This window comes from Theobroma cacao, chromosome 10 (assembly GCF_000208745.1).
Source record: "Theobroma cacao cultivar B97-61/B2 chromosome 10, Criollo_cocoa_genome_V2, whole genome shotgun sequence".
NCBI lineage: Eukaryota > Viridiplantae > Streptophyta > Magnoliopsida > Malvales > Malvaceae > Theobroma > Theobroma cacao.
The window spans coordinates 16,053,885-16,081,701 of NC_030859.1; the positions used below are offsets into that span (position 1 = coordinate 16,053,885).

General features: G+C 36.3%; 1 protein-coding gene across 7 annotated transcripts; it reads right to left on the bottom strand.

Moving 5' to 3' along the window:
* Nucleotides 50-27,817, bottom strand: LOC18586939 (cleavage stimulation factor subunit 77). Of its 7 annotated transcripts, none has more exons than XM_007010546.2 (23): nucleotides 27,494-27,817; nucleotides 27,356-27,418; nucleotides 27,134-27,243; nucleotides 24,995-25,095; nucleotides 23,230-23,291; nucleotides 22,960-23,100; nucleotides 22,713-22,841; nucleotides 21,410-21,456; nucleotides 20,859-20,922; nucleotides 19,765-19,885; nucleotides 19,528-19,586; nucleotides 19,377-19,445; nucleotides 18,875-19,015; nucleotides 18,511-18,575; nucleotides 17,513-17,609; nucleotides 17,150-17,209; nucleotides 16,627-16,779; nucleotides 14,498-14,564; nucleotides 14,305-14,406; nucleotides 10,571-10,744; nucleotides 1,465-1,683; nucleotides 700-893; nucleotides 50-386 (listed from the first exon to the last, which is right to left on the bottom strand). In XM_007010546.2, the coding sequence occupies exons 1-22, from the start codon at nucleotides 27,551-27,553 to the stop codon at nucleotides 730-732; spliced, it is 2,268 nt and encodes a 755-aa protein (XP_007010608.2). In that variant the 5' UTR covers nucleotides 27,554-27,817; the 3' UTR covers nucleotides 50-386; nucleotides 700-729. The 7 variants fall into 7 exon arrangements, with proteins under 7 accessions (XP_007010608.2, XP_007010609.2, XP_017984818.1 ...); XM_007010547.2 differs by having other exon boundaries at nucleotides 1,441-1,683; XM_018129329.1 differs by having other exon boundaries at nucleotides 22,960-23,118.

The following is a 27,817-nucleotide window of genomic DNA, read 5'->3' on the forward strand; positions in this document are numbered from 1 at the left end:
CTTTGCTCATGAGACCGTTACTGCTCTATCTATCTATACCCTAAAAACCTTTAAACAAGGCTGAAAAATGCCGTGAGTATTGCATTGCCTTTGTAATGAATTTATAATAACAAGAACAATTATGATAATACAAGCTTACAAATTTAAAATTCAACTTGGCACAGCTAGGATAAGCTTCTGAATTTAGCTGAAGATATAATATTCTTTAATCGGATCTGCTGCCATTGCTATCTGAACTCTTGTTTGTGTTTGATGGTTGCTGACTGACTTAGCTTCATCAAGATCAATCTTGTTAGCAATCTGCAATGACAATTACTGTGCTGTAATCTTTGGGATCTGCATCAGGTTGTGCCCTCCCTCTACCATTGTTGAGTCAGGTTTGAGACCTAAGTTCAACTCAAATCATTAAGTTTGGAAAGTTTTTGCCACCTCCATTGACACTTGACAGCATCTAATTGATTAATTTTCCAAATTCTATAGTACAACTATCCTCTAATTGTTAGAACCAGGCATCATAAACTGACCAATTAAGTTTATAAAGTTATTATTACCATACAGTAGTATTTTAATCAAATTCTTTCTTACTTCTGGGGCAACTTTAGAATTAATATAAAGAAAAGAATATGGACAACAAAAAGGGAGATGGGGAAAGATTAGAAAACCAAAATTGTAGGGAGAAGATGCATTTGTTGAACTAACCAGACATTTCTCAAAAAAGCCAAGAACACATTAGTAAGTACTGCCGGAGAGATCCCCAGAAAGAGCACTTCCATAAGATACTGATCCAGTCTGTGAAGCAGAACCTCCTCGAGCCTTCTGAATTTGCCGTATCCTGAAAACGTCTCTTGGCAGTGGTTGGCTTTGAACTGTTGTAGTTTCATCCTCCTCTTGCCCTGGTAAAATAAGAAAACAATGATAAGCCAAATCTCTCCCTGAAGAGAGATAAGCTTAGAGATGTATTTTAGCTAGCAACTATTTCAAAAGTTGGGCCATTTTGAAAGTGATTGTGATTGTAGATTATACTAAAACAGCATTATTTCATACAATCATATCTCTTTGAGTGAGCTTGTGAATCTCAATTGAAAGAATAGTAATTCTTTTTCTGAATGATGCCGTACTAAGTAAGGCAGTTTAACTCCCCAATTAATTGTAGAGCTACAACCAGTTGAAATCAGCAATCAAATGCCTTGCCAAAAGTGCCAGATGCAATGAACTCTCATAAAAGTAACACACTGACTATCTGTGAATCTTCAACACTAACACAAAGTATGTACCTCTGGCCAACAACAGAATAACAGAAAATTACATCTATAAGTGCGATAGCACATCCCACTTATATTGATTTCAACCCACCATGGCTGGTCCCTTATCCCAAGAAGAAATGATAAAAATATGCAGTTAACCCTCAACACATAAGATATGGATTAGCAAAATTCATACCCATGAATACGGCAGGAAACTTACTGTCTAGATCCTTTCTTTTTCCAAGATGCCTGTCCCTTGGTCTGAAAGATGAGCTACTAGGGATGGGATGGGACTTGCTTGAACCAGAAAGATCACTTGTGCTAGGAGCAGGACCTGTAGTCCTTTGAGATGGGAGGGCAGTTAACTTCTTAGTTTGACCAGTTGGTAAGTTACTCTGCAAACATATGGACAATACAATGTCTACATTTGGTATCGGACCTGTGAAACAAAAAAAAAAGAAAAAACCCATAAGAAAGTCATAAACTAGGATAGACATAATTGCACTTGATGACAAAACAAGAAATTAGAACTTATGGAGTATTTACATAACCTCGCTACAAGTGACTAACATCACGCTAATGCATTGTAGAAGACTAAATTTAGCGTCTTGCACAGGATCATGCATGAACAAACAAATTGGTAAATATGAACTGATGCAGGAGCAACTAGCTAAAGAATTGGGACTTTAGGGCTACCATCACTCTATTAGTTTCTAAGGTTCTATGTAAGTGATTGTACACACCATGTTTAAAAGACTAAACTTTACAGCAAGGCATTTCATACATTATAGTGTAAGGCACAAGTAGGGGTAAAGTCTTGGGGTCAGGGGAGGCATGGCTAGCAGGGGCCCTGACCTTTTGGACTCTTTCTCTATATATACCTTTCTCGAACAAAAAAGGATAAGTTTGTCTTTGTCTTTGGCCCCTCCTTCACAAAACTTTGTATTAATATGGTAAATTCTCTAATTTGCTAATACTTTTAGTTCTACAACCAACAACTCATTTGATTTTCTAAGATTCTCTTAATGGTACTAGTTGATTTTTAACACCTTAAATTAAGGATTTACCTTTTCAGCTAATCAACAAGCATTTGACACTAAAGGCTGTGTCAAGCAATCTCCTTTTATATTCGGTTGTTATAGTTTGCGCACAAAATGAATTGTGCATATAACTTTATTTTCTTCTTCTATTTCCAATCATCCTTGTAATTTTTCAAGTTTTATAACTTCTATTTAATTTTTATTCAATTCTTTACATATGCAATATGAACTTCAAAGCTTGGAATTTGTATATTTTATACTTATCAAAATCTATTTTTTTTTACAATTACTAAATTACATTACTATTTCATTTGAATTCAGTTTTGTACATATTATTTCTCAAAAAGGTTCTCATTATTATTCTTATTCTAGCTTCTGCCCCTAGGCATGAGCCTCAAGAAATTAATATATTAAATAAAATATACTTAAATGGGTAAAATAATAATAAAACATTATCCCAAAGTTAAATACACTAGTCAAAAAGTACCAAGACACAGTCCAAAATGAGAGATCGAAAGGGCGTCTTTGAGAGAAGCCGAGAGGAAAACCAAGAGAGGAACCGTGACAGAAACCTTGTGAGAAACCATAGGATAGGATCTAGGAGAGTGAGAGCAGTAGATTGGTGGGACTCCCAAGGGTCGAAGGTGAGTGGTGGGAATGAGGAATTTCACAGAAGGGCTATGGAAGGGGAGGGAAGATTTGGAAAGTCTGACATCCAGCAGCTGGAGAAGAGGAGTGTTCACAGCTTTTGTAGATAATGTGAGCAGAAAAATAGGATGGAAAGAACTTAAGATGTTCTTTGATCAAATTGGGGTAGTGATTGACTGCTTCATGCCCAAACAATCGATGAGAAGGGCTGCCAGATTCGCGTTCATCTGATACCGAACAGCAGAGGAATTGAACAGAGCCATAAGACGGGCAGCATATCCGGTTGGATGGAAGGTTTCTAGTCATCGAAGAGGCTGATAAGCCTAAGGAAAGGAATGATGAGGAAGGACCTGTGATGCACCAAAACAAGAAGGAGCTCTATGGTGGAGATCAGAAAAGCTCATATAGAGATGTGGTAACCTGAGGAGGTAGTGAGGGCAATAGGAGTGGGGTTCGTGCGACACTAACCAAAACCTAACAGGGGCTAAAGGTGGATAGTGTCAAAGTGGACATCAATGAGGAAGAGGTTGAATGGCTCAGGCTGAGTGCAATGGGGAAACTTAGGACCAAAACAAACTGCAAGGCGATTCAGAGTGCATTATTCAGGGAAGAAGTCTCTGCTGGGGGTTTGAATGTCCTTATTAAGTTAATGATATAGAACTTCTTCTTGATCAGTATACTGAAATTTTTAATGTCTCGTTCAAAGAGATCAAATCATATTGCTTAGCGAACGATGAGAGGATATATATGGTTTGGGTCTGAATTGAAGAACTACCTTGCATCTCTGGCATGCGAGAATTTTTGAAACAATGGGAAATGTTTGGGGAAAGTTCATTCAAACACACTTAGCAACCATAGGCAGGACCAGGTTGGATGTGGTGAGTATCAAGGTTGAAGTGCTAAGCAGGAATATTCCCGCGTGCCCCCAGATCATCGTCAGTGGCAAGCTATACACAATGAGAGCAACAGTGGTTGGAGTGGAATCGTGTGATTTGGACTGTTTGGTGCCTGGAGGGGCTAGAACAACCAGGTCAGGTTATCACCAATCAAACAGTAAGGTTGGTCCTAGGGAGAAGAAGGAGATAAAACCTCAACCGTTAATGTAGATGAGGTGGAGTTGGGTTTCAAAGGAACAGTGGTGATGATGTCTAGGGATGGGCAATCGGAAAAGCCAATACAGATGGGTATTGGGAGTCCTCAATTATCGGGGAAAGCTGATGGGTAAAGCTGGCATGGTTGACCAACCAAGGTGCTTCAAATCTTCTGGATTGGAGGGAAACCCGAATGAGGAATTAGCCACACGGGCTGAAGGCCAAGTAATTATGGGCTTGAGAAGTGTGACTGCCCTTCCATCGAGAATGCCAAATGCAGGGGGCCAGGTGACAAAAGAGAATGGGCCCAAAGAAAGAAAAAAGGTAAGGAGAGATGTTCATATGAGCCTTGTGAGGATATTGGGTCGAGAAGGGATGATGGATCTTAAAGTTCAGAAGGGGATCCAGTCCTTCACGCAAAGTATGGCCTTTGGGGCCTTAAAAGGCTTTACGTGGATAATGGGGCCAGTCCTAGTAGTCTAAAACATCAATGAATAATTATATCCAGTCAAGGGAGTGGAAAATGCCCATGTCAGGACCATGAGATAAAAAACAATGAGTTTGGGGGTAAGTGATAGGAAGATGAAGGCTCAATTCCAAATGAGAGTAGGCGGAGTCTAACGAAAATGGGATGACTTAGGATGAAGTTTGATCAGAGGATTCAGTGGTGAATGAGATCTCAAGGGAGACGAGTCAACGATTGTTCAGATATAGGAGAGCTTGAGCGAAGACATAGAGATCCGGGATTATCACATGCTGATGATGTTGTGTTAATTGATTGGATGAGATTGATGGGTAGGATGAACAAAGGAAAGAGCAAAGATCAAGGTAAAAGGAAGAAAAGCCCCAAAGAGCAAGGATGGTAGGGCAGGTAGAAAATTGGCTTAAAGGCAATTAAAGAGTTGGGTACAAGCAGTGGACCAACAAGCAAATGACCGAAAGGAGGCCGAGGATTCTAATTTTTCCTCAGAAAAGAGCTGATGGAGGGATAGTTTGCGATTAAGTGATGGGAATTTTGGGATGGAGAACAATGAATTGGGGGAAAGGGACGCAAGGTGCGAAAAATGCGAAAAGGGAAGACAGTGAAAAATTGCTAGTGCCCAAATCAAAAAAAGAGCTTAGAAATATCATGATCTGGGAGGAGGCATCAGCAATGATGGACATATGTAGTGATGGGAATTTGGGGATGGTGAACAATGAATTGGGGGAAAGGGATGCAAGGTGCGAGAAATGGGAAAAGGGAAGACAGTGAAAACATTGCTAGTGCCCAAATAAGATAAGGAGCTTAGAAATATAATGATCTGGAAGGAGGCATTAGCAATGATGGACATATGTAGTAGTGTGGGTTTGGAGTTTCAAGCGAAAAAGGAAGTACTCCAAGAAATGACAGAATGGGAGGCAATTGGCTTTTGAACTTATCCTGAGACACTGTTCAGGTACGACTATGTATGCTTTTTATTAATGATTATACTATCTTGGAATTTGAGAGGTGCAGGGGTGGAAAAAAGGCGAGCACTATGACGAGCGATTACCAAATGCAAGCAGAACATGGTGTTTGTACAAAAAACAAATATGCAGAGACCATATGATGGGATTTTTAAAAAGTTATGGCAAAGAGACCGAGTGGTAGGGAGGCCAATGAAGTCAGAAGGTAAAGCAGGTGGCCTTATTAATATGTGGCAGGACTTCTTCAATTGGAGGTCATTTGAGCACAAGAACTATTTGTTGTTGATTAGAATGGTGAGCACATTGAATATCAGATGTTGATTTAGTAACTTTATGCACCAAATGATGAAGGAAAGCAAAATGGGGTGTGGAATGAGTTGAAATTGGTTGTGGAAAGATCTGGAATTATGTAGGTTCTCGGGGGAGACTTTAATGTAGTAAGAAGAGACAAGGAGAGAATTGGAAGAGGTGAAGTGGGGTGCTTGGTAATGAGGTTTGATGAGTTTATAAATGAAGTGGACTTAGTAGATCTATCTCTGATTGGGAGTAAATTCACATGGTGTAACATCAGAGAGGAGCTAGCATTTATTAGACTTGATCGTTTCCTGGTGGCGGCTGATTTATTGGATAGGGAGGAAAGCTTGGTCCAAAAATGCTTGCCAATCTCGATCTTGGACCACAACCCAATTGTACTAGGATTGGGAGTGGTGGATTGGAGACCCAAGCCTTTCAAGTTTCTCAACTACTAGATGGATGAGAAAAGCTTCAAAACCATTCTTAAGGATTATTGAGACAGCATGGATGAAGGAAATAGGGGAGGGAACAGCCTTGGGAGGAAACTTAAAGGCCTTAAACCAATATTGAAGGAATGGCACAAGCAAATCTCTGAGAACATTCAAGAAAAAATTACCAAGTTGGAGGCTGAGCTTCAGAGTCTTAATGAGATATGGCAGGAAGGGACAGCTGGTCTGGATATCAAATAGGTGGTAATGGCTAAGAGAGATAAGTTGTGAGATTTGTATAGAATTGAGGAAAGGGAATGGCAACAAAAATCTAGAGTAAAGTGGATAATTGAGGGGGGTTCACAACACTTGTTTCTTCCATATCAGGGCCTTAGCAAGATAAAGAACTAACTTGATTCAGCAGCTGAAAATTGATGTAAGGTACGGTCAATCGGAAGAAATAAAAATGCAATGGCTCAATACTTTGCTGAATTCTACAAAAGCAAGAGGGTGTTCATGTTGAGGGAGTTTCATTGTCCATTTAGGGTGTTGAGTACAAAGGCGGCTGATATTTTGGAAAAATGCTTCTCGGAAAAAGAGGTATGAGATACCCTATGCAATTGTGATGGGAACAAGGCCTCGGGACCCAATGGGTTTAATTTCAGCTTCTTTGAGAATCCGTGGGATGTGGTGAAGGATGATGTAATGAGGAGCTTGGAGGTATTCTTCAAAACAGGAAAATTGGAACATGGAGCTAACAATTCTTTTTTCACTTTGATTCCCAAAGTCCAAAACCCTTCCAATATTTTTGAGAATAGGCCGATTAGCCTTGTGAGGAGTTTATATAAAATTTTGGCGAAGCTCCTAGCGAATTGACTCCAAATGGTTATTGGGAAGGTTATTAGAGGCAAACAGTTTGCTTTTGTGAAGGGGAGACAGTTGATGGATTGTGCCTTAATAGCCAACGAGGTAATTGACATTTTAGAGAAAGGGCAAAAAGGAGGATTCCTATTCAAAGTTGACTTTGAGAAGGCCTACGATAGTGTGGACTGGGGTTTCCTTCAGTTTATAATGGGGAAGTTAGGGTTTGCGAGGAAGTGGAGGAAATGGATAATGGGTTGCCTAACGACTGATAATATTTCTGTTCTTGTTAATGGCGTCACAACCGAAGGATGGAAAAAGGCTTATGATAGGGCTGTCTGCTTTCACCATTCTTGTTTAATATTGTGGCAGAGGCTTTTAGCTAGATGATGAGTAAGGCTGAAGTTCTACAATTGTACCAAGGAGTTCCTATTGGTCGGAATGGGCTTGTGATCTCTCATCTACAGTTTATCGACGACACTATGATTTTCTACAAACCTCAGCATCAAAATCTTATCAATGCTAAGAGAGTTTTGAGATGCTTTCAACTTGTGTGCAGCCTTAAGAACAATTTCCACAAGAGCAGCCTAATAGGTATTGGTGTGGATGATCAACTGGTTAGAAGAAGAGCAGGAACGATTGCATGTAGGATAGGGGAACTTCCATCGGTGTACTTGGGGCGAGGCTGAACTCTAAAATAATTTGGAAACCTATCGTAGAATAGTTTGAGACATGCCATGCGGGATGGAAAACAATGGTTCTCTCAATAGGGGTAGAGTTACCCTTCTTCAACTGGTGCTTGTGAGCCTCCCAATCTTCTTCATGTCTTTGTTCCCAATTCTAAGAGAAGTGAAAAATGAGCTGGAAAAAATAAAAAGAAGGTTTCTATGGAGTGGAGTTCAGGAAAAACGGAAAATTCATGACATAGGATGCGATAAGGTCTGTAGATACGAGGATGGTGGGTTGGGTATCATTGATCTGGAAATTAAAAATAGAACGCTTCTTAATAAATGGATATGGAGGTATGGGAGAGAGAGGGATAGCTTATGGAGGGAGGTGATAGTGGAGAAGACCAGAGGGGGTCCCACCAATCTTCTGCTCAAAACAAACACAAACAGGGAGTGTTCCTCTGCTTGGAAAAACATTATTAAGCCTCTTTCACCTATTAACCAAATTTTCATCCAGGTTTTATTTTTCACATGGTTATAGGTAATGAAAGGCGTATCCAGTTTTGGACAGACAGGTGGACCAAGGGCATCCTCAAGGAAAGCTACCCCAAGATTTTTGCACTAGCAACCGACAAAGGTGGGCTGGTCAATGAGTATGGCAAATCGAACAATGAAAATTGGGTGTGGCATATCAATCTAAGACGATATCCTTTTGGATGGGAGGAAAACCAATGGGAACAATTCAAACCATAGTGGAGTATCATTTATGTAAGGACCTTGAGCACACCTTGGTATGGAAAAGCTCGGCAGCGGGGAAGTTCTCTATTAAATCTTTCTGCAAAGATGCAATATGGGTCAACAGCCCCGACAAGGGAGTGTGGAAAGAAATTTGAGCCGGCCTTGCTCCGTTTAGAGTTGAGGTCTTCCCTTGGCAGTTGATGCATGAACGGGTTGCGGTTAAGCATGAGCTGATCAAAAGACGTATGATTACGGAGGATCTTGCTGGATGCACTTTATGTCATGATGAGATTTAAATTGTTGAGACACTTATTTTTCCATTGCAAAGAAACATGGAGAGTGTGGATAAGATGGTGTGATATATGGGGGGTTAAATGGATCACTCCTAATGATGTGGGAATGTTTTTGAGATTATGGAATAACACTTTAGTGAAACAGGGGGACCAAAAAGTTTGGAAATTGGGGTTTTATGCAATCGTATGGTTGGATTGAGGAATGAAAGGAGGTATGTGCTGGTAAGAGGATTGTTACTGACGGCCATTGGTGAAGGGACATGAGGCTCACAGTGGTGCTTTGTGGGGATAATAGCAAGTACTTCCTCTTCTCCCTTAATGCTCTGTTAATGTGCAGCTGCATCATTTATTTTTGTTATGGCCCTGTTTTTTGTTTTAATCCGAACCCTAATGTGTTGTCATGCTGGGTGTATGTTATTCTGGTGCTTTGTCTGATTGGGTTACAATTGTTTATAGGCTGGGGGTAGGATTTGGTTTTGATGTCAGGTTGAGCTATACAAAGCTGAGTTATTTTTTGTATAGGGAATAGGTGTACGGGGTTTGATCATGGGATCCAGGGGCTTTTGGCTTGGACATTTGTACAGGGGATGGAGTTTTGAGATCAATATACTTTTGGTGATTGTATAATGATCTCAAAACTCTTTTTGAATCAGATGAAGGACTGATTTTCCTTCAATCAATGAATTGTACCTTTCCAAAAAAAAAAAAAATGCGCTAGTCCTTTTCTGAGGACAATTAAAAAAGACAAAAGAGGGCAAAACAAATAATTTTTTGCAAGGATACCAGATTACCAGGGAGTTAAAGGGCCAAAATGAAGTGTTTTGCCCCCTTGAATTTCAAATAAACAAAAGAAACTTGTGATCTTGATTTAGCAGAGTACTATTGACAGTGATAAAAATCTAAATCAAATTGATATTACTGAAAAGCAGAATAGGAGCTTTAACTCTCCCTCTCTTTCCCATCTATTTATCTGTTTCTCGCTCTTAAGTCTTAAATCCACTTTGCCATCTATTGTATCTGGTGTCTCTATATGCCTCTGATAACAACTTAAGCACCACATCAAATGATTTCAAAAGATTTATCCAATTTGCAAAGCTTTGTATCAACTGTTATTTTTTGTTCTAAAGATCTATCAAACCAACTAAACATCTGCTTCAACAACTATCTTTTGGCGAAATAATTTGCATCTTTCCATCATCTCCTTTTTCTCTTGAAAATCTGAACAGCTAAATCCTAACAACAGGCCTTAATTTATTGTGATTTTGTTGCCTTTTTTCTTTCCTTTCTTTCTTTATTTTTAAATGCAATTGTTGATTCGTTTTAGCACACATTTATGATGGAAAAGCACAAAAAGCATGAATTGGATGCTATTCTCTTGCTCTGTACTGATAAATTTAACGCATCAAAGCCACCAAGGCATTCTATGCTTTGAAGCATGCCATGAGGCATGTCTTAGAAACACCATTTAAATCATAGGTTGATATCATTCAGATATAAAAGGTTTCCTAAATCTAAACTCTAGTTTTTCTAGTAGTAATTTCAATTTGAGTTGTGAAGTACAGTTTCTGTTGCTTTCTACTGAGCCTGATGTCTCATTTGACTAAACAAGAAAATGAGAATATCAGTCAAACACACACAACTTTCCAAAGATATCATTCTATTTGCAGGGACAATGAAAAACACCAAATCAAACGGACAAATTCAAGCAGACGCATTGCTCCTATTTCATCCTCAATATGTTGCATTCAGATTATAACTTTATATGATAGACAATTGGTATTACAGGATGCAGAACTGCAGTAAAAGTTTGAAAAGTTACCTTCAAGAGCAGGCAAGTTTGTCAGAAATGCCACCAAAGCAGGTGGTGTTGCTTTCAGTACTTCATCAAATGCATTGGCAGATCCACTGTCTACTGCAGAAATTGTGGGATTTGACAAGGGGTTGGAAGCAGCAAGAATTGCAGGAGCTGTTGTGTTTGGAGGAGCTGCAGTTCCTGCGTATGAACAAGTTCAGTTTAATAAGTATGTACTAATTCAATATGATTCAACAAGCATATAATTCAATGATGTCAAAGTTAAAAACACGATATTTTAACATTCTGGTCATGTCAGTTTCCTGAGGTAAATAAGCAGAAATGCTAAAAAAGAAGCTGTTAACCTTTTCAAGCCTAAAGAATGATTGGAAAACAAATATCATGTGCGGTATACATCTTAACCTTGTTAGATTTTAAACATCCAACCCCCACCCTCTCTCAAAACCTTCCCTCTTCTATTGCTCAAAAGGGGGTGATGACATAAAAAAGGGAACGAAAATGGAAACACCCAAAATCTTAATGACTATAATTCCTACGAATTACACCTAGGAGTATAACTTCATCACATGATCAACCAGCTTCATTACCATTGCAGTTACTCTAAAAACTGTTTTCAACAATTGAAAAGAGCACAGAGTTATACCTGTTTAGAGGGAAAGACTTCAAAAAGAATAATAATAGTAAAAAGTTACATGATTTTATTTAACCTATTTAACTCATTATTCCAGCAACTTCAAAAATTTAGAATCTCAGATCTTCCTTGATTATTTTCCTTCTGCCTATTCAGTTGGCCAAAATTGAACTTAAGGAAAGGTCTCTTATGGCTTTCTATTATGTTAGAGTTTGAGGACCATCAAAAGGATTCCAATACCTAGAGCCAAACTTGATTAATACATCTTCTAACAATTACCAAATCAGGGCTTAGTTATTACTGTATTATTTACAATTTTACAATAATCAAAAGAACCGATACCTGGAGCCAAACTTGGCTCTGACATCTTTTGACAATTACTGAAAAAAGAACATTTTCTATACTTTCTTTTCCTGTGACTAAAACACCAGAACACTAGGTCCTTTGGCAGTATTTTATTGTTCTCTTATCATTTAGCATTCTCAAATCTTTTTTATTTTTTTCTCTTTTATTCTCAGATTTGCTTTGCCAGGATTCACGTCATAGTATTTATAGAAAGATGGATAGCCATAATCCTAGGTATAACATTCCAAATTCTACGAGAACTAGGACACTTTTAATAAAACTGTTTTGCTATCTATAGACAAATGATTTTGGCTTGATTTATTAGTTACCCATGCATGTCTTGTAACTGTTACTTGCCAGTTTTACATCATTAATTGTTCAAATCATCAGAGTATGTCAAAGATTGATCATGTGACAGGATACATACCAGATTTGGTAAAAGGATCTTAGATTAAACTCACAAAACTGAGAAGTTTGTAGAAAAGTTCTAGCTTGGTTAGCTACAATATTGAGATAGCCATAAATAATTCCAAAGGTCATTATTGGCACATGGAACAATCCAGCACCATCAGTGACAAGGTCAAATGAAATCGTTTTGTCACCACATGACAGTCCTTACCCCTCTTTATTTTAGAGTGAGTGAGTTGTCAACACTTTATTAACTGCATTAATGATGCCTCTTTAGCCTGTAAATGTGCCTGATATAACCTCAATCTTCAGCAACTCAACCAGACAAATAACACAACTTCTATCTTTACATTCTAAAGATTACCAAACCAAAATCCTAACAAAAACTGAACTTGATGATTTACACAGAGAAGAAACTACACCAGGGACAAAACTATGGCATAATCTTGCATAAGATACAAGCAGCTTCTTACCCTCAACTATAGCAATTTAGTGATCTACACTTGCTTTATGTTCTCAAGAGATTGACAATAATTTTATGGCCATACCTAAACGATTGTGACAAACCTCACCTCAACCAGCAAGTAGTGGCAATGAGCACTTTTTGTTCAGATTCTAGTCTGAACAGAACTTGACACTAAGGCAAAGGAAAAATGAGTAAACCCTGACTCAGATTCTAGTTCTCTTTGAAGGAACTCTATATCAACTTAGAAACAACCCTAAAGTACTACTGCATAGAGTGGTATCCCCTTTCCCTCATCCCAACCAAAAGAGAGAGAGAGAGAGAGTAAATAAGGGAGAGTGCAGTGTCAATAATAAAAATGTAAACTCCAGAAAGAAATTTGCAATGATCTGCAGAGAAGGAATTTAGACTAAAGTAACAAACCAAACATTGAAAGTTGTAAACTCTTGTCCTTCAGCATTCCCTTTATTTAATGTATTTTCCCTTTTGCATATTTATTCTTCTGTTGCAAGCCAATATTCTTTTCTTTGTTTTTGTCCTGGTTTATAGCATTTGATTATTACTACTACAGGTGATAGACTCCTTAGAGTTGCAAAAGGTCTCTTTAGTTTTATATTCCTTGATCACCTGACAGCCGACTATAAATACATTACTTTAAATGGCACATCTATAACTGTTGTTGTGGACATCTGTGTCGAACATTGAAAAACTGCACTTTATTCTTATATTTAATGGTGAAATAATTCAAGACTTGTTAACTATGAGGGTCGAGCATGTGCTTCTCCATTTGATGTGCCATCTGTGACAGACCAGTGTGCCACATACCAAGACATGGACCAAGGTTTTGCACCAATTATAACAGTAATGATCAGTTAGCAATCAACTCAAGCATCCAAAGTTTTATATTTGTAAGTCATAAGTATGGGGGGACAGCTTTTATTCTCAACTTATGTATGTATCAATAAATGACAAATTGCTCCTCTTATCATAAGCATGCTTCCATATTAACCCTAAATGAAAGTTAAACCTACAGCTTAAAACAAATTCACTCCAAGCAATCCAAAATTTTAAAAAATAAAAATAAAAATTTCCCTAAGAGACATAAAACCCTTATTACTAAAGGATTACATAGCTCTTCTATAAAAAAGAACCAAAAAAATTATATAGCTCAGTAGTAGCATTAACTATATTTTTTTTATAGCTTTCTTCTTGCTTTCCTCTTGAGTTAAACTGATATGTACGACCAATTTCTTTTCAGTCCTGAGCAGAGTTATGGAGGTTATTCTATTGTAACTATTCTACACATCATGGTCAAAATTAGTTTATTATTTGCTGTCAAGATTTTCATAATTAAGTTTGTACTATGGAAAACATACAAAATATTGGAGTTCCTACCTAGTCTAATTTCCAGGCCAAAAATATATAAATAAATAAAACCTACTACTAATTTCCATTGCTCTCATTTTCCATGGCACTTGAATCAATAAAAAATGTTTATGGCAGTTCCCTTAAAGTTGCCAAGGGAAACAGAATCCCACAGGAAAGAATCACAAGATTGTTGAGGTCTATACATAAAATTGTTTATCATAATTATCCAAAAAAAAAATTTATTACATTAAACAATAACTATTCATGCATGGATGATTACATGAGTCTTTATAAAGGACTTCTTATAAGTTTCTATTTCAATCCCACTAAGGACCAATGCATAACATATGTCAAGACTATAATATAAACCTAAAGACAACAAGAAAGATCCTCCATCCATCCACAATCCCCAAAGTTGATAAGGAAAATATATACTATTGAAAGCAATCACATGATTATTGAGGCCTATATTTTTTACCAAAATTAAAGCATGTTACTGAAAAATAATGATTCCAGAATTAATACCAGAATGTTGCCTTGGATCATAAACCACCATCTGAGATATATCTGGATAAAGGACTTTAACAGAAGCAGTTGAATTGCTTGTTGGTGCGGATGGATTCTTATCTGCACAAATGAAAACCAAAATTAGTCCAATGGGTACTAATGGTAGCTAAAGAAGATTTACCTGGAACAAGAACAAATAGCAAAGATTTACCTATTGTCGCAGATCCATTAGAGAAAGCTGACTTTTCCACTTTCTTACCAATGTTTTTAGCGAGCCACTGAAGAGAATATCAGTGGAGTTCAAAAATTAGCAATACGAAGTCAATAATTTCAACATAATGACACCAAAAGAAGAAGGTCATCAGTGCTGCCCTTTCCTGTCTCTTTTAGTATTTTGTTTCTATAATTCTTACATCTTACAAATACCATCACAAATACAGTTGTCAAACAAAAAAAAAATCACACATAAAGAAGTTCCAAATTTCATCATATTTATTGCAGAGACACAGGCACCAAGATTGAGCTTCTACACAAGAAAGCCCAAGAGTTAGACTTTCAACACCTACCTGAAGATTGTTTGATTTTTTATCAATTTAAGAATGGTAGCATCTTTATGTGATACTTATAAAATAAAAAATGAAAAATCAGTAATTCACTGTATGTCTACACTTCCGCTGTCTCAACACCCTAAACCATACTAGATAAATGCTGTTCAAGATCCAGGCACCTAGCAGGTAGATGTTATTGAGACAGACTTCAATAATCTGGGGCAAGAACAAATCAGAGTATTTGCATTTGACTAGAGGTGTCCAATGGTTGGATTGCATTTGGCTTAGTGAGAAGTTTAAAAGGAGCCCAAGTATGGTTCTACCTTTACAATGCCATTACGTTAACCATATAAAGTACAAAGGTTATGATTAAAATAAAGATAATGCTACTTACAATATGTAAAACATCTATGAACTTGCATACCGCCATTTCTATTATCAAATACACATTTTTCTTATATGGAAATTTCCAACCTCATTACATCAATGAACTTCCAAATTGCCCATCATTCATTAGCATATATCTCTGAGTTAAAATTTAGGCGTATTTATGACCTACTTCTCAAATCCATCACAACAATCTAAACACTCATCACTTTTTAAACACTCTCCTCCCACCCTCAAAATTTTAATGCATATGCTTTGACAGTGTTTACGAGCATTTTTCAGTTGCTGGGGAAAGGATAGGAGAACTGCTTAAGTCGTTTTTGTGTCTTCCAGTATTACTGGGCCTTTATCTGTGGTTCAAGAGTGACTGGAAGTAATATTTGCTAGTGCAACATTTCAAACTTAAGTAACCTATGTATATGCGTCAGTTCTTCTTGAATTACTGTGGGAGGACAAGTATATGACAGCATCCAACAACAGGTAAATTTTTAAAAGTGTGTGATCCAGGCCATACATATAAGGGCAATGTGAATCTTCTTAGACATGACACCTGAGCAATCTGTGTGCATTTTATCTTTTTCCCTTATAGGCCTTCAACACTCAGAAATGCAACCAAGCATAAAATCTTCCCTTATTTTGGCTAGTTCCATTTAGATGCCAAAACCCCTGTGCTCGCGAAACACTAACCTAAACGAGAATCAGGTACTCATCAAATTTCCACCTAAAGAGTAAATTACTATTCACAAATCAAGGCAGCACTAAAAATCCAACAACCAAAGTTTTGTTACCAGTATTAATCCTATATCCAAACTCTTTGGAAGACTTAATCTCACAAATTTCTCGACCTTCTCATATACAAGTAAAAATAGATATTAGCCCCTAAGCCACTGTTCACTAAACATCCTAGTCACATCTCCCGCATTCATTCTCATAACTTGTCCTTCTGCTTAACCATCCTTTCCATTATAATCACCAGAAATCACTTTTTTTTATGTCTCGCCAAACATAATTTCTGTTCTAACAGTAATGCATCATACCATCACTTTTTTTTCTCTCTCAAGATTTGTAGCATTAACCAAGTATACAAATTAATAACCTTTAAAACTGTCTTTCTCATGCAAATATTTCTTTTTTCCTAATTTTCTGATTGAAAAGTTTGTTTCTGAAGTGTCACTTCCATCCAACAATTTACAGTCATGACTATCAGAAACTACCAACTCTAAATACAAAAACTAAATGCAAAAGCCAAAAGCGCATGAAGTCAAGGCATCACTGAGAACATCAGTAATTTATTATTTTGGCAACAAGACATGATTATTTACACACAGATCAAACAAATGAATGAAGGATGCAATATAGAATAAACCGTCTCAGACACAAAATGGTATATTCAGATAGGAGTAACCTCTTGTCGGGACAAATGGTCAAGATCCTTGGAAGTACAGGGCCAGAGATCCTTGAAACTGTAGCGTGCTACAACATCTTGTAGAGAACTCTCCAACACAGAAGCAGCCTCTTCACTTTTGCCAGAAAGAGCTTCCTTCCGTCTTTGCTCAACCTATATGAAGACAAATATAGTAGCTCTTATAACGGGCAAAGAAACACAATTACCAAAGATAAAGATTTCAGGGTTAATGTTTAAATCACAAATTCAAGATAATGTTCAATAAAGCTGATCTACCAAGTCTTTGCCAAACAATGTCAGTAGCATTTAGAATAAAATGCTCTGACTCTATGTTTTCCTGTGAATTTAAGAGCCACCATAGTTCCAGTTTCAAAATCAAACTGGAAATCTACAGCAGCTTCAAAATAATATCCAGAACACTTCCATTTATAACAGAAACAAGGGTTCTAAGAAATCTAGAGCAGCTTCAAAATTAAGCTCGAAAACAAAAAGTACCAAGTATGATCCACTAGAAAATTGCTACCTTCAACATGCTAGCTAGATCACCATAAGTTTGCTCAAACTGGGTGAATTGTTTCCAGACCTGCAAAGTAGGGCAGTGTCATGTGCATTTACTACATTGTTAACAAACAATTAGCAAAGTTGCTTTTAAAGAGAAGATTTTCAGTAACACTATCTATATACAAACTTAATTCAACTTGTCCAAGAAAAAAGAGAGTTTCCTTGTACTTGGATGCTCCTAATCATTCAAAACTAAAAAAAAAAAAAAGAGAAGAAGGCAAAGATTTAATCACTTTCCAGCATAATTCCACCATAATTTCTATGTAGGAGGAAAAATTTTAACTCTTCATCAGTTTTACATTCAATATTAAGTTAAATATAGTACCTCAATAGATTCTTCTTGTGGTAGTGAGCTTAATGCTCGCTCAAATAATGCCCGGATGTTTCTGTCATCATTCAAACAAGACAAAAAATCTGCATATCTGCACATATCAGAATATAACACTGTCTTTATCCACATTGTACAGCATTAATTGCAATGAAAACAACGAATCATATCGCAAATTTAATTCATTATCCAAAAATATTAAGGCATTTAGCACACTTTGGAACAACAGTTGACACATCAAAGAACACTTTGGACATAAGTTAACAACACCTCAAACCAACTTAGGCACACCAATCAGCATCACTACAAAATGCATTAATGTACATAGGAACGCAGAAAAATTGGTGATGCAGCAGATGACTTTCTTTAACAGAAGACAGATATATTTTAATTTTAAAAATTATACCACAAGCTAGAGAACAGAATTTATGATTGAACTCTTGTTCCTCTCAACAATCTTCTCTTGTAAAACTAAAAACTTCATTTCACTATCTCTAGGACTAAAAAACTTAAAATTGAGAATTTCTAGAAGACAGGGTCATGTATTTTAGTCTTTCTATTTAGACGATTCGCATGGTATTGTCATATCTTCATAAGATTCAAGGACCAACTATTGTCTAAACCTTTTCAAAAAAGTTTGATGACTGAACATGTCAAGTTCTCTCCAACCAACCCCAATTAAAAGAAACTAAACAGTGTTAGACTAACCATGAATTTGAAATGATCTAGATTGAAAGTAAAAATTCTTCTTTGGTTAGCCATTGAAACAACAAAAGTAATTATGATCAAGGGAAAGGAGTTAATACTTGACTCAGCTTAAAATTTACTGCCATGAAATCTTGAACTTCTGATTTCATCTGAAACCTAATGTATAGTATGCTTATTACTAAGTAACAATGGGAATTTTCAAGAAGAAAACATCAAAGAGAAACAAATACCTACAATAATATCCAAGCACTATTACATGAGTATAGTTAACAGAACAATAAACTTACTCTAGGATGTATGCAGGCTCATGCATAAAATGTTTCAATCCTGCTTCAAAAACATTGTGAGCAACCTGCATGAAGAATGGCAACAGTAAAAGTTAATCAGCGAGTATTTTCATAAATAAAATTAGTAACATGGCATTTTTTGGTTGGCAAATAGCCAATTCTATGTTGAATTATTGTTAATAACATTAAACCTCCACAATGGTTGTGGAGGGAGAGGAGACATAAGGTACAAGAAAATGAATGGTTCTAATAATCATCATCTTAACTGGCAGTGTTCCTTTATGCCATTCACTTCCAACACATATAAGCTGCCACATTAAAAGTGAAGCTAGTTATATTTTACAGAAAATGAAAGGAATAGCACCTTTGGGTCCTTGTCAAGACAAAAAGCCATCAAAGCATAAGCAACATAAACATGATACGTGCAAGTAGGGGTTTTACGAGCATCTAAGAAATACTTGCGAGCTGCTTCAACACCTTCAGTCCTTCTTATAAAGCGGATAAACTGCAGCCAGGAAACATATGGAATCAATCATTAGACTTAAAAATAATTAGAATTCCAGGTAACATAATTTTCACAAGTCGCTTTTACAGGCCATTACAGACAAACACTTCAGACATACAATTTGGGAAAAATGTAAACTTAGTTTAGAGAGAATAACCCAAGTACATGATCTTTAGGAAGTTTGCTATTGGGGAAGGCTCGGTCCTCTAGTTTTAACCATGTAATACACCATATGCATGTTTAATCACAAGGAGGCAATTAAGCACTATTTGTTTTAACGCTTGCACTGAATGTCGAATATTATTCCAAGCATTACTGTATTGATAAAAGCATTATATTTAACAACCTACAACTTCCTTACTTGTATATGTGCTAGTGCTGTAGTGTCAGCACCATTCCCCAAAAGGCTTTCATATAATTTCTTTGCAGACTGCATCAACAGGTAAGCAAAATCAGAAGGCAAAGAGTCAAAAATTCAAAACTTTAAGTGGAAATATTAACAGTTTTCATACTTGGATTGCTCCACGGGATTCCTCTAGCTCTGCATATGCATAATTTAGCATTTCTGAATCTGAAGATCAAGTAACCAGAAAGCAGATGGAAAGTTAGAAAGGTGACAGAAGAAAAGGGGCACGAGGCTTACTCCAGGCAAAGCAACATACAAAGATAAAAATGGCAAGATGGGAATAAGTCAACAGAAATATTCTAAACAAGTTTCTCCAGTTAAAGAAAGAAGAAGAACCAATTACCAGGAAGAGCCTTCAAGGCTCGCTGAAACACCTTGGTCGCAGCATCCATGGAGCCACTTTTTGCGTGCCATGTAGCATAATCATACCATATATCAGGATAATGGTATAAATACATTAGACACTGGGGACATGAAGAATGCAGCAAACAACAGTACATTAATAAATGCAAAGGATGAAGAAATGCAAAACATTTAGCAAGAAAAGAATTTAGACAAAAGAGGACTAATAAATCCATGCATCTATAGATATTGGAACATACTAACCAAAGTCAATGGCTCCCTGGGGGATATAAGTACTAACAAAATTAAGAAAGGGAAACTAAAAAAACCTTTTTATTACAATGTAGATTAAAAGTTAGAAACATTTGAAAATATTTCCACACCTCTAACTATTGCTTCATGTAATTGGCACCCCTTACTCATTGCAGTCGCAGAATTGCTTTTCAAGAGAATATTTTCAGTAACACTATCTCAAGGGAGCAAACCATGAAATGACAACAAATGTCTTGTCAAAAACACTACTTTGTCAACTTTCAGCATAGAATACATCAGGAAGACTTCGTAAAAAAAATGGAAAAGCTTATAATTATACCCCCAATTACCACTCTGCTGGTTTGGTTGATGGCCCACTCTTTTAACTTACCATTTTAAGGCAGTCAAAGCAAGTGCCTAGACACTAAGGCACAATGCTATTCAACAAGATCACCTAGCACCGCTTAAGGTGAGGCAAATTTTTAATTCTACATAAATCAATTATACTTAATGTGGTTTAATATTTTAGTCATTTGCCTTTTTTTTTTTTTTGAATCTGACATGATTTTGCTCTTTACTAGTTGCTTTTGCTTTATAGTAACGTCCATGAAAGTAAAAAGCAATTAGCAAAAATTAAGTACCAAAACTAGAGCAAACGGATACTAGAGGTCTGAGTTGAGCTCCATTAAATTCCCAAATAAGGCTGAAACCGATTAATGCAGAAGACACTATCCAGAAAAAGTTGGCGAGTTTAGACAAAAGAGCATGGAAATGAGGACCGCATAAGTCAAAGCAGAAAGAAAATATATCAATTATTTAATGAAGTACTGAATATTCAGCTACCTGTTCATAAGTGAATATAATTCGCTTGTTGGAGGAGGCACTATCTATCCTTTGAGGATTTCCTCTGAAACACAGTTAAATCAAAGGTTAAGGATGTTTAATCTGATTCAGAATTTGTCCTTTCTAAATTTATTTAATTATTCAGGCACCAGAGAATAAGGGAAACTAAACCTTCAGGATAAGATAATTTGAAACACAACAATGATACAGCTATAGGTGTTCTAGCTATAGTCAGCACAATATTTGCTTCGCTCTTATAGGTGTTCCAAATTCAAAACATGGAAATTGATGGCAGTCCATGTAACTGCTGACTTGTTTCCAGTTTACATGATATTTATGCTCAGTAGAACTAAATAAAGTCAATCCCCAAAAACAATGTATTAAAATAACAACCCATATCTCATATCATAAATCGTAAAGATAATTTTTTTTAAGGAAAAAATAATAAATATCTATAGTGGGAATGCTCAAGTCAATATATCTTTACCACAGCTGAAATTCAACCATAGAAAAGCATGAAAAGAAGGTGGAAGGAATGCTTTGCTTCTTACTTCTCAAAGGCTAAAAGCCTCTTCCATGTCATCCATTGCATTTCTTCCTGTAAGATCACAATGACATGTTAGAAATGCAGAAACTAAGAATGTAATGCTTTCAATGAAAGAGAACTATTCAGACATTTTAATATAAGCAGCTTTGTAAGTTATATGGGCCTCTGCTCTATCATAAATCACACCACAAAGAAAGCAAGATGGACATTGCAACGCAGACTTTGATGTTTTGCTATATGTTGTTATATTTGCTCATATTTGCATTATAATTTAGAACTTTTCAAAGCCTAGTTTAGCGCTTGCTTTGTCTAACTGTGTGAACAACGGCTTCAGTTGCTAGGTGCCTCGTTTTATGCAGGAAACTGCCTCCCAAAGTCTTAAAAACAGGTGCAAAGGCCAGCTATAATGCCCGAGCCTTAATTTTGCAGATGGACACTGATGAGAAATTTTCTGGAGCTTGCATACTTTCTACTATTTTAATTTGAGTAACAATCTTATGTTTGTTTATGATAGAAAGTAAAAGATCTCATTCTACCAAGATTTAGTTCAATTTAGAAGTTTGCTGAGTGTTAGCTGGAGCATAGAGCACTAGCGTTAAGGCCTTATTTTTTTATATTCGATGTTGTCTGGACTAAATTTATTCCAAGAGGTTTCATATACTTAATCGTTCATCCCTTACATAGAGTCCATTATCAGACTAGGAGTCTACAAATCAGAGACCTTATAGCAAGTTATGCTAAAGATTGCATGAAGCAATCAACCCCAGGTGTTATCTATTAAGCCTAGAATTTATCTTTTTTTTCATCTCTTCTTCAATTTCAGTCAGTACTGTAAAAACATAAATTCAGATCAACAATCAGCTTTAGTTACTACTCAAGAACTCTAGAAATAATTAACTTTTTATTGACATTCGTTGCCTTTTAAGATCCATAGAAGAGAGACTGAGAGAGTATTGTGTTGGATTTAAAATTAGTACTCGATCCTAAACTCCTTAGTACGAGACTTCTAGCAAACTCTAACCTAAATCACACAGACTAATAATCAAAATCCCACTTAAGCATCATACTTCCAACAAATCCCGGTTTACTTTATCTTAACCCAGTACAATACCACTTCTCAAGCCATCTCTATCCTTTTGCAACTCTTGATGTAGGCATCACAAACACTAGTTTTACAGCAGGTCTATAGTGCTAAGTATTGTCCCTATATATTCAACCCAAATATGTGTGTGTATACTAAAGAATGAACTTCAATGAGCCAATAAAGCAAAAAAAACAAAAAACAAAAACAATTTGCAGGAAATTACCTTGCAAGAGTCGGTTGGTGGTACAGCAAGCATATTCCAATCAATTTCATCCACATATTTCTTCCGTTCCCTATACACAGCCCTTGCACTGTTATATTTTGGTTGATATTCAGAGAGAAGTCCTTTAGCCTGCTCAATAAGATCATTAGCTCAGCAATCGTATATATTTACACAGAATGCATGCAACTGCACCAAACTAGCAAATATGAAACTAAAATAAAAAAATTCAGATCATGCAAAATTTTACCAGTTGGCGGCTGACAGAATTTTCAAAATTTTCATAATCCTTCCATAGCTGTTCAACGTGATGAGTTGGAGTAACAATAGCTTTCTGGTAAGCTTTCCGCACTGCAGTCATCCGTTGTGACTCTTCCTGAGTGTTTGCAGCCTGCAAAACCATCTTGTGCTAAGGAGAATAGTAACATACACACACATACACATACATATACACACGTGTGGGTATAAAAGGTGAATAGCAATTTAATGATAATGGAAAATCTAGAAGAATTTAACCAACCGGCAGTGATTTCAAAAATGCAATGTACTCCATCCACACAGGTCCAGATCCTATGTCAGCACCTGATAACATAAGCATCAGAAATTTGGAAAATTAATTTTCTAAACAGGTAATCCCATCTAGTCTATTGAACAGAAAGTCCTATTTCCAGTAATATATGTTTTTTCAAATGCATGTTAAACAGTTTAATTAACTAGATTAATCCATTCTAATAGTTTACATGTTTATTAACGATATAAAGCAAATAATATACATGCCATCGTAGTTGCCTTCCCTTAAATTTCAAAGCAATCCAGGAATAATTATAGGATCCGACTTTAACCATTTCATCTATTGCTCTGATTAATACTGGATTTTTAGTTTAGCAGATTGATATAAGAAATTGAACAAGTACTTGATGATCAAACAGTATCTAAACATGGTGGTAGATACTAAAACTTTGTAGAATCAGCCTCTGTAGATACTACTTGGATTTCAGAAAAAAGTTCAAACATCTAAACAAGGATCTCTACAAGACACAAAATGATTTTTTCACTATAGGCCATCAGGAAATAAAGTACATGTCACATCCAGCGCCCTTCTATGGTCTACTAGAAGCAAGGTGAAGCTGGTTTTACACACCAGGGGTGGCTTGGGCATGATGATTCCGTTCACATGGAAACTGGTGCAGCTGGTTTAAATGAAATTGAGAGTTAAATCTTACTCCATTTATCATGCAGCTGAGTTAGTTCTAAACTTAAAGTTACTTGAGTCAAGGGTGGCCAAGTTAATTCAAATTTTGTTGAAAGTTCGGCTGTTTGTTCTCATTTTAGTTTGCCATTATGTTTAACTCCCAAAAGATTGTTTTGGCTCACAAAATTATTGCCAAATAGGTTCAAAGTTTTCAACCCAAACTAGTATTTGAGTAATCATAGTTTTCTAACAACATTTTTCCAATCCTATCACAATGCCAAACTAGACCCTTGCCTATGACATTTTTTAACCATGAAGTAATACCACTCTGGCCTTCGCATATCCAATGTGTATCTGCATCAGATACTGATAGACATCTCGCACAGATTGTATAGGCATTAAACACGACCTGAAACATCTTGAATACCAACAGATTCAACAAAAAAAAAATGATTTCATAAATTCATACATGGGATGGATGAGACAAACACAAGCGAATACAGCAAATGAAGAGACAAATAGTACTACCATTTACCACAAACATTAATTACAATAGAAGAGAGATGGATTATCACTGTAAATGGAAGGGTCAATTGGCCGTTTGAGTTGACCTCAAGTGGCTCTGATCCATGCAGGAGACTTAAAAGTGAAAAGGGAGATATATGGAAGAGATGGAATATGATGCAATGAGGTTGAGGTGTTGCTTACAATTAGTTACATTGTAAGAGGAACATTAAGTCTTTCAGAACAGTCAACAAGGGGCAAGAGGAACATTAAGTCTTTAAAACAGTCATTTCAAGTCACAGTCTCTATTAAAACAAACAAAACTTCCTTTGTTCTTCATATTTCATTAAATATAATTTATAGTAAGTCTATTCAAGTGATCATGATGTCCCAATCACAAAATAATGACCACAAAAACCTTACATGCATTGTAGCTCTGTTGCTAAGATTACTTAACAATCCTGTAATCCTCAACTTTTGTTTTCAAATATGATTGAGTGTGTGCACTACATGTCATTTCTAAACTAATAAGATAAGTAATAAGTACTCCAAAAGACCACAGAGCCTTAAGGTTCAAGAGAAAACAAACCAACATAGCCAAGCATAAAATCAAATGCCTTTCTAGTCTCTTCCTGACCCTCTACACCTTTCTTGTCGTTGACCTTCCGGATGAATCGAATATAACAGCGCCTATAAAACAAATAGAAGCATGAGTCGTAAGTTATCAAGTCAAGTTGCCATTCTTTCTAAACAACTCCACTGCACCAAACACCAAAGAAGGCACATTAATGTTGAAACACAACATAAATAATTGAAATCTTTTTATTGGAATTAGATATGGAACATCCTCTAACAAATCATACAACTATGCCCTCATTCATTCCACTCATTTTGCTAATTGTGATTCAAGATTTGCCATGTGGAGGTCAAAACAATGAGAGAGAGAGAGAAGCCAGCAGCCTACAAAAGTAAGTGTTTGCTTATGATAGTGTCATGAAAAGAAACTAACCAGAAAAAAGTACATTAAAATCAGTGAACAATCAAAGCAAAAATGCAGCAAGTATGACATTCGCTTGTTCACCAAAGAGCTTTGTTAAGCTTAACAAAGTAATACTGTTTCGGTTCAGTTATTTTTCATTCCATGTTATGGCCCAAAATTCTTTTATTTCCCAGAAGTCAGAGTCTTCTAAGGTTAAAAAAAAAAAAAAGACACGCACACATTATGATATCCTTTAGCAGCAAAGATAATGGAGTTAAAAAATAAGATTCATAAATAGAAGGTGGTAAAGAAGCAGTTTAACTTTCAACAACTTTAAAGCATGTTATCAACCCTCTAAAATGATAATTTTCAGAACACCTCATTGAAAGACTGTTGCTCTCTATGGCTCTGTTTGTTTCACAAAAATGAGCTTCCAGAAATCCATTTCCATATTTTCTAATGTTTGGAAGCCAAAAAATTGTGTGATCAAAGGAAAATAAGGAGAAAGCCAACAGGAAAAAGGAGCTCAAAAGGGAAATTGTCTTCTACTTTTGAAAAATGGAAGACAATTTCCACAAACTCTACCCTGCCTCCAAGCGACACAACAAACCCTCACCCCTTCTAAGCCTTCAATTTCCCACTACAGAACTCCAGTAAACCCATGAATGGCAACCAGCAGTAGTAACTCCGACAACCTTGCAACCTTTTTATTACGGCTTCAAAACCCAAGCTCTGTGGCACTGCTTGTCGATCTCTCTTTCCTTCTTCAAGGACCTTCTCCAGCACCCTCTTCCCCTTCGATGTTCCTTCAAATCACTATTCTATAACCATGTTAAGGAAGCCAGTAAATCCTACTTGATGCTTTGCTGATGGTGGAAGGAAGCATCCTATTTGTTACCATAAGAGGACTTACTATCTACATTTGGCTGTTAGCTTTTGTTTTTTCTTTTTTTGATGGAGGTGGAGGCGGCCTGTTTGCTTTATGCATAGAACATTGTTACAATAAATTGTGCTTTGAATGCAAGAATAAATATTAAATTGCTTATTGAAATTTCAGGGTTCCATTCTTCTGATAGCTTCTGTATATTTGGATGTCTGTTAGCCATAAACTAATCTTTTCTTTCTCAAAACTAATAGTTGAGTTAGCGCCATGAAAGAACTTCTATGTCTTTTTAAAATCTTTTTTATACTTATGTAAAGATTAAAAATTTTAAAAATTTGCAAATTTTCCGTTGACAGACAAAACAATAGAGAATATTTTCTATAGTGCCATGCAAACAACAAAATATATGAGCCTTTCAGGACAACTCATTTTCCAGAAGCCCATTTCCGTGAAACAAACAGAGACAAACATTAGGGTACAAGGAACTACTTGCACAAGCAAAAGGTATACAGAATATTTTTTACCAGAACTACTTATCTTAGCTCAATTCAAACGTTTGGATTTAATTTTTTACTACTTGCTTTTTAGTTCCGGCAGCAATGCAAAACCTGCATCTGAATTTAAAAAATAAAAAAGCAAATAATATTCCAGAATAATAAAAAATCAACAATATATTTTTTTATGAATAACAAAAGGCATGATTTTACTTCTAAATGGAGCGATTACATCTGAATTTGTGTTACATTTTAGTTATTTCTAAAATTCCAATAGTAACAAATAGCAAAAAAAAAAAAATACACAAAGCCTTACATTATTCTCTTTTTCTGAAGAAATAATCAAGAAAAATTGAGTAAGAAAGTATTTACCAAAGAGGAATTTGAAGACAATTCAATAAACAGCGACTAAATATTTGTTTGGTAGCATCATCGTTGCTCACCGCCATCTGAGCCTCCACATATTGCCTCCAATATTTTGCCTGAAAATATATATATTTTTATTTTGTTTAACATCATAATTATATAATAATATAAGTACATTAAACTTGACATTAAAATTAATAAAAAGAAGAAGAAGAAGAAGAAATTTACAGCGGTGGGAAAAATTGACAAGAGTTGCTCATAAATTGGGGCAGCCTGTGTAATTGGCAAATGCTAGAACAAAAAAACGAAAAAGTAAGCTAAACAGGAAAAAAAATTCAACAAAAAAATCCAAAAAAAATTGCGTACCAAGGCACTGTTGGCGAGAATTTCAGCCGACTCGACGTTGTATTTGTCAACGGCCGCCATGGGAATCAATCAGGGCATCGGCAGTATGGGTTTTAATGCTCGCTCAAATTTGGGGACTTCGGTAGTAAGTCGTAACCCGAAAATGAAAGAAAAAAAGGGAATCTGTGAACAGAGTAATTTAAAACTTGAAGAAAACGGGGAGGAAGGAACAGAGGACGGAAAACGGGGGATGGAGGGGGCGTTCTGTCCGGTATTCTGACACCGCATGCGCCGCCGAGGGGGGAAAGGAAGAGAAGGAGAGGAGGTACAGTGGAGAAAGAGAGA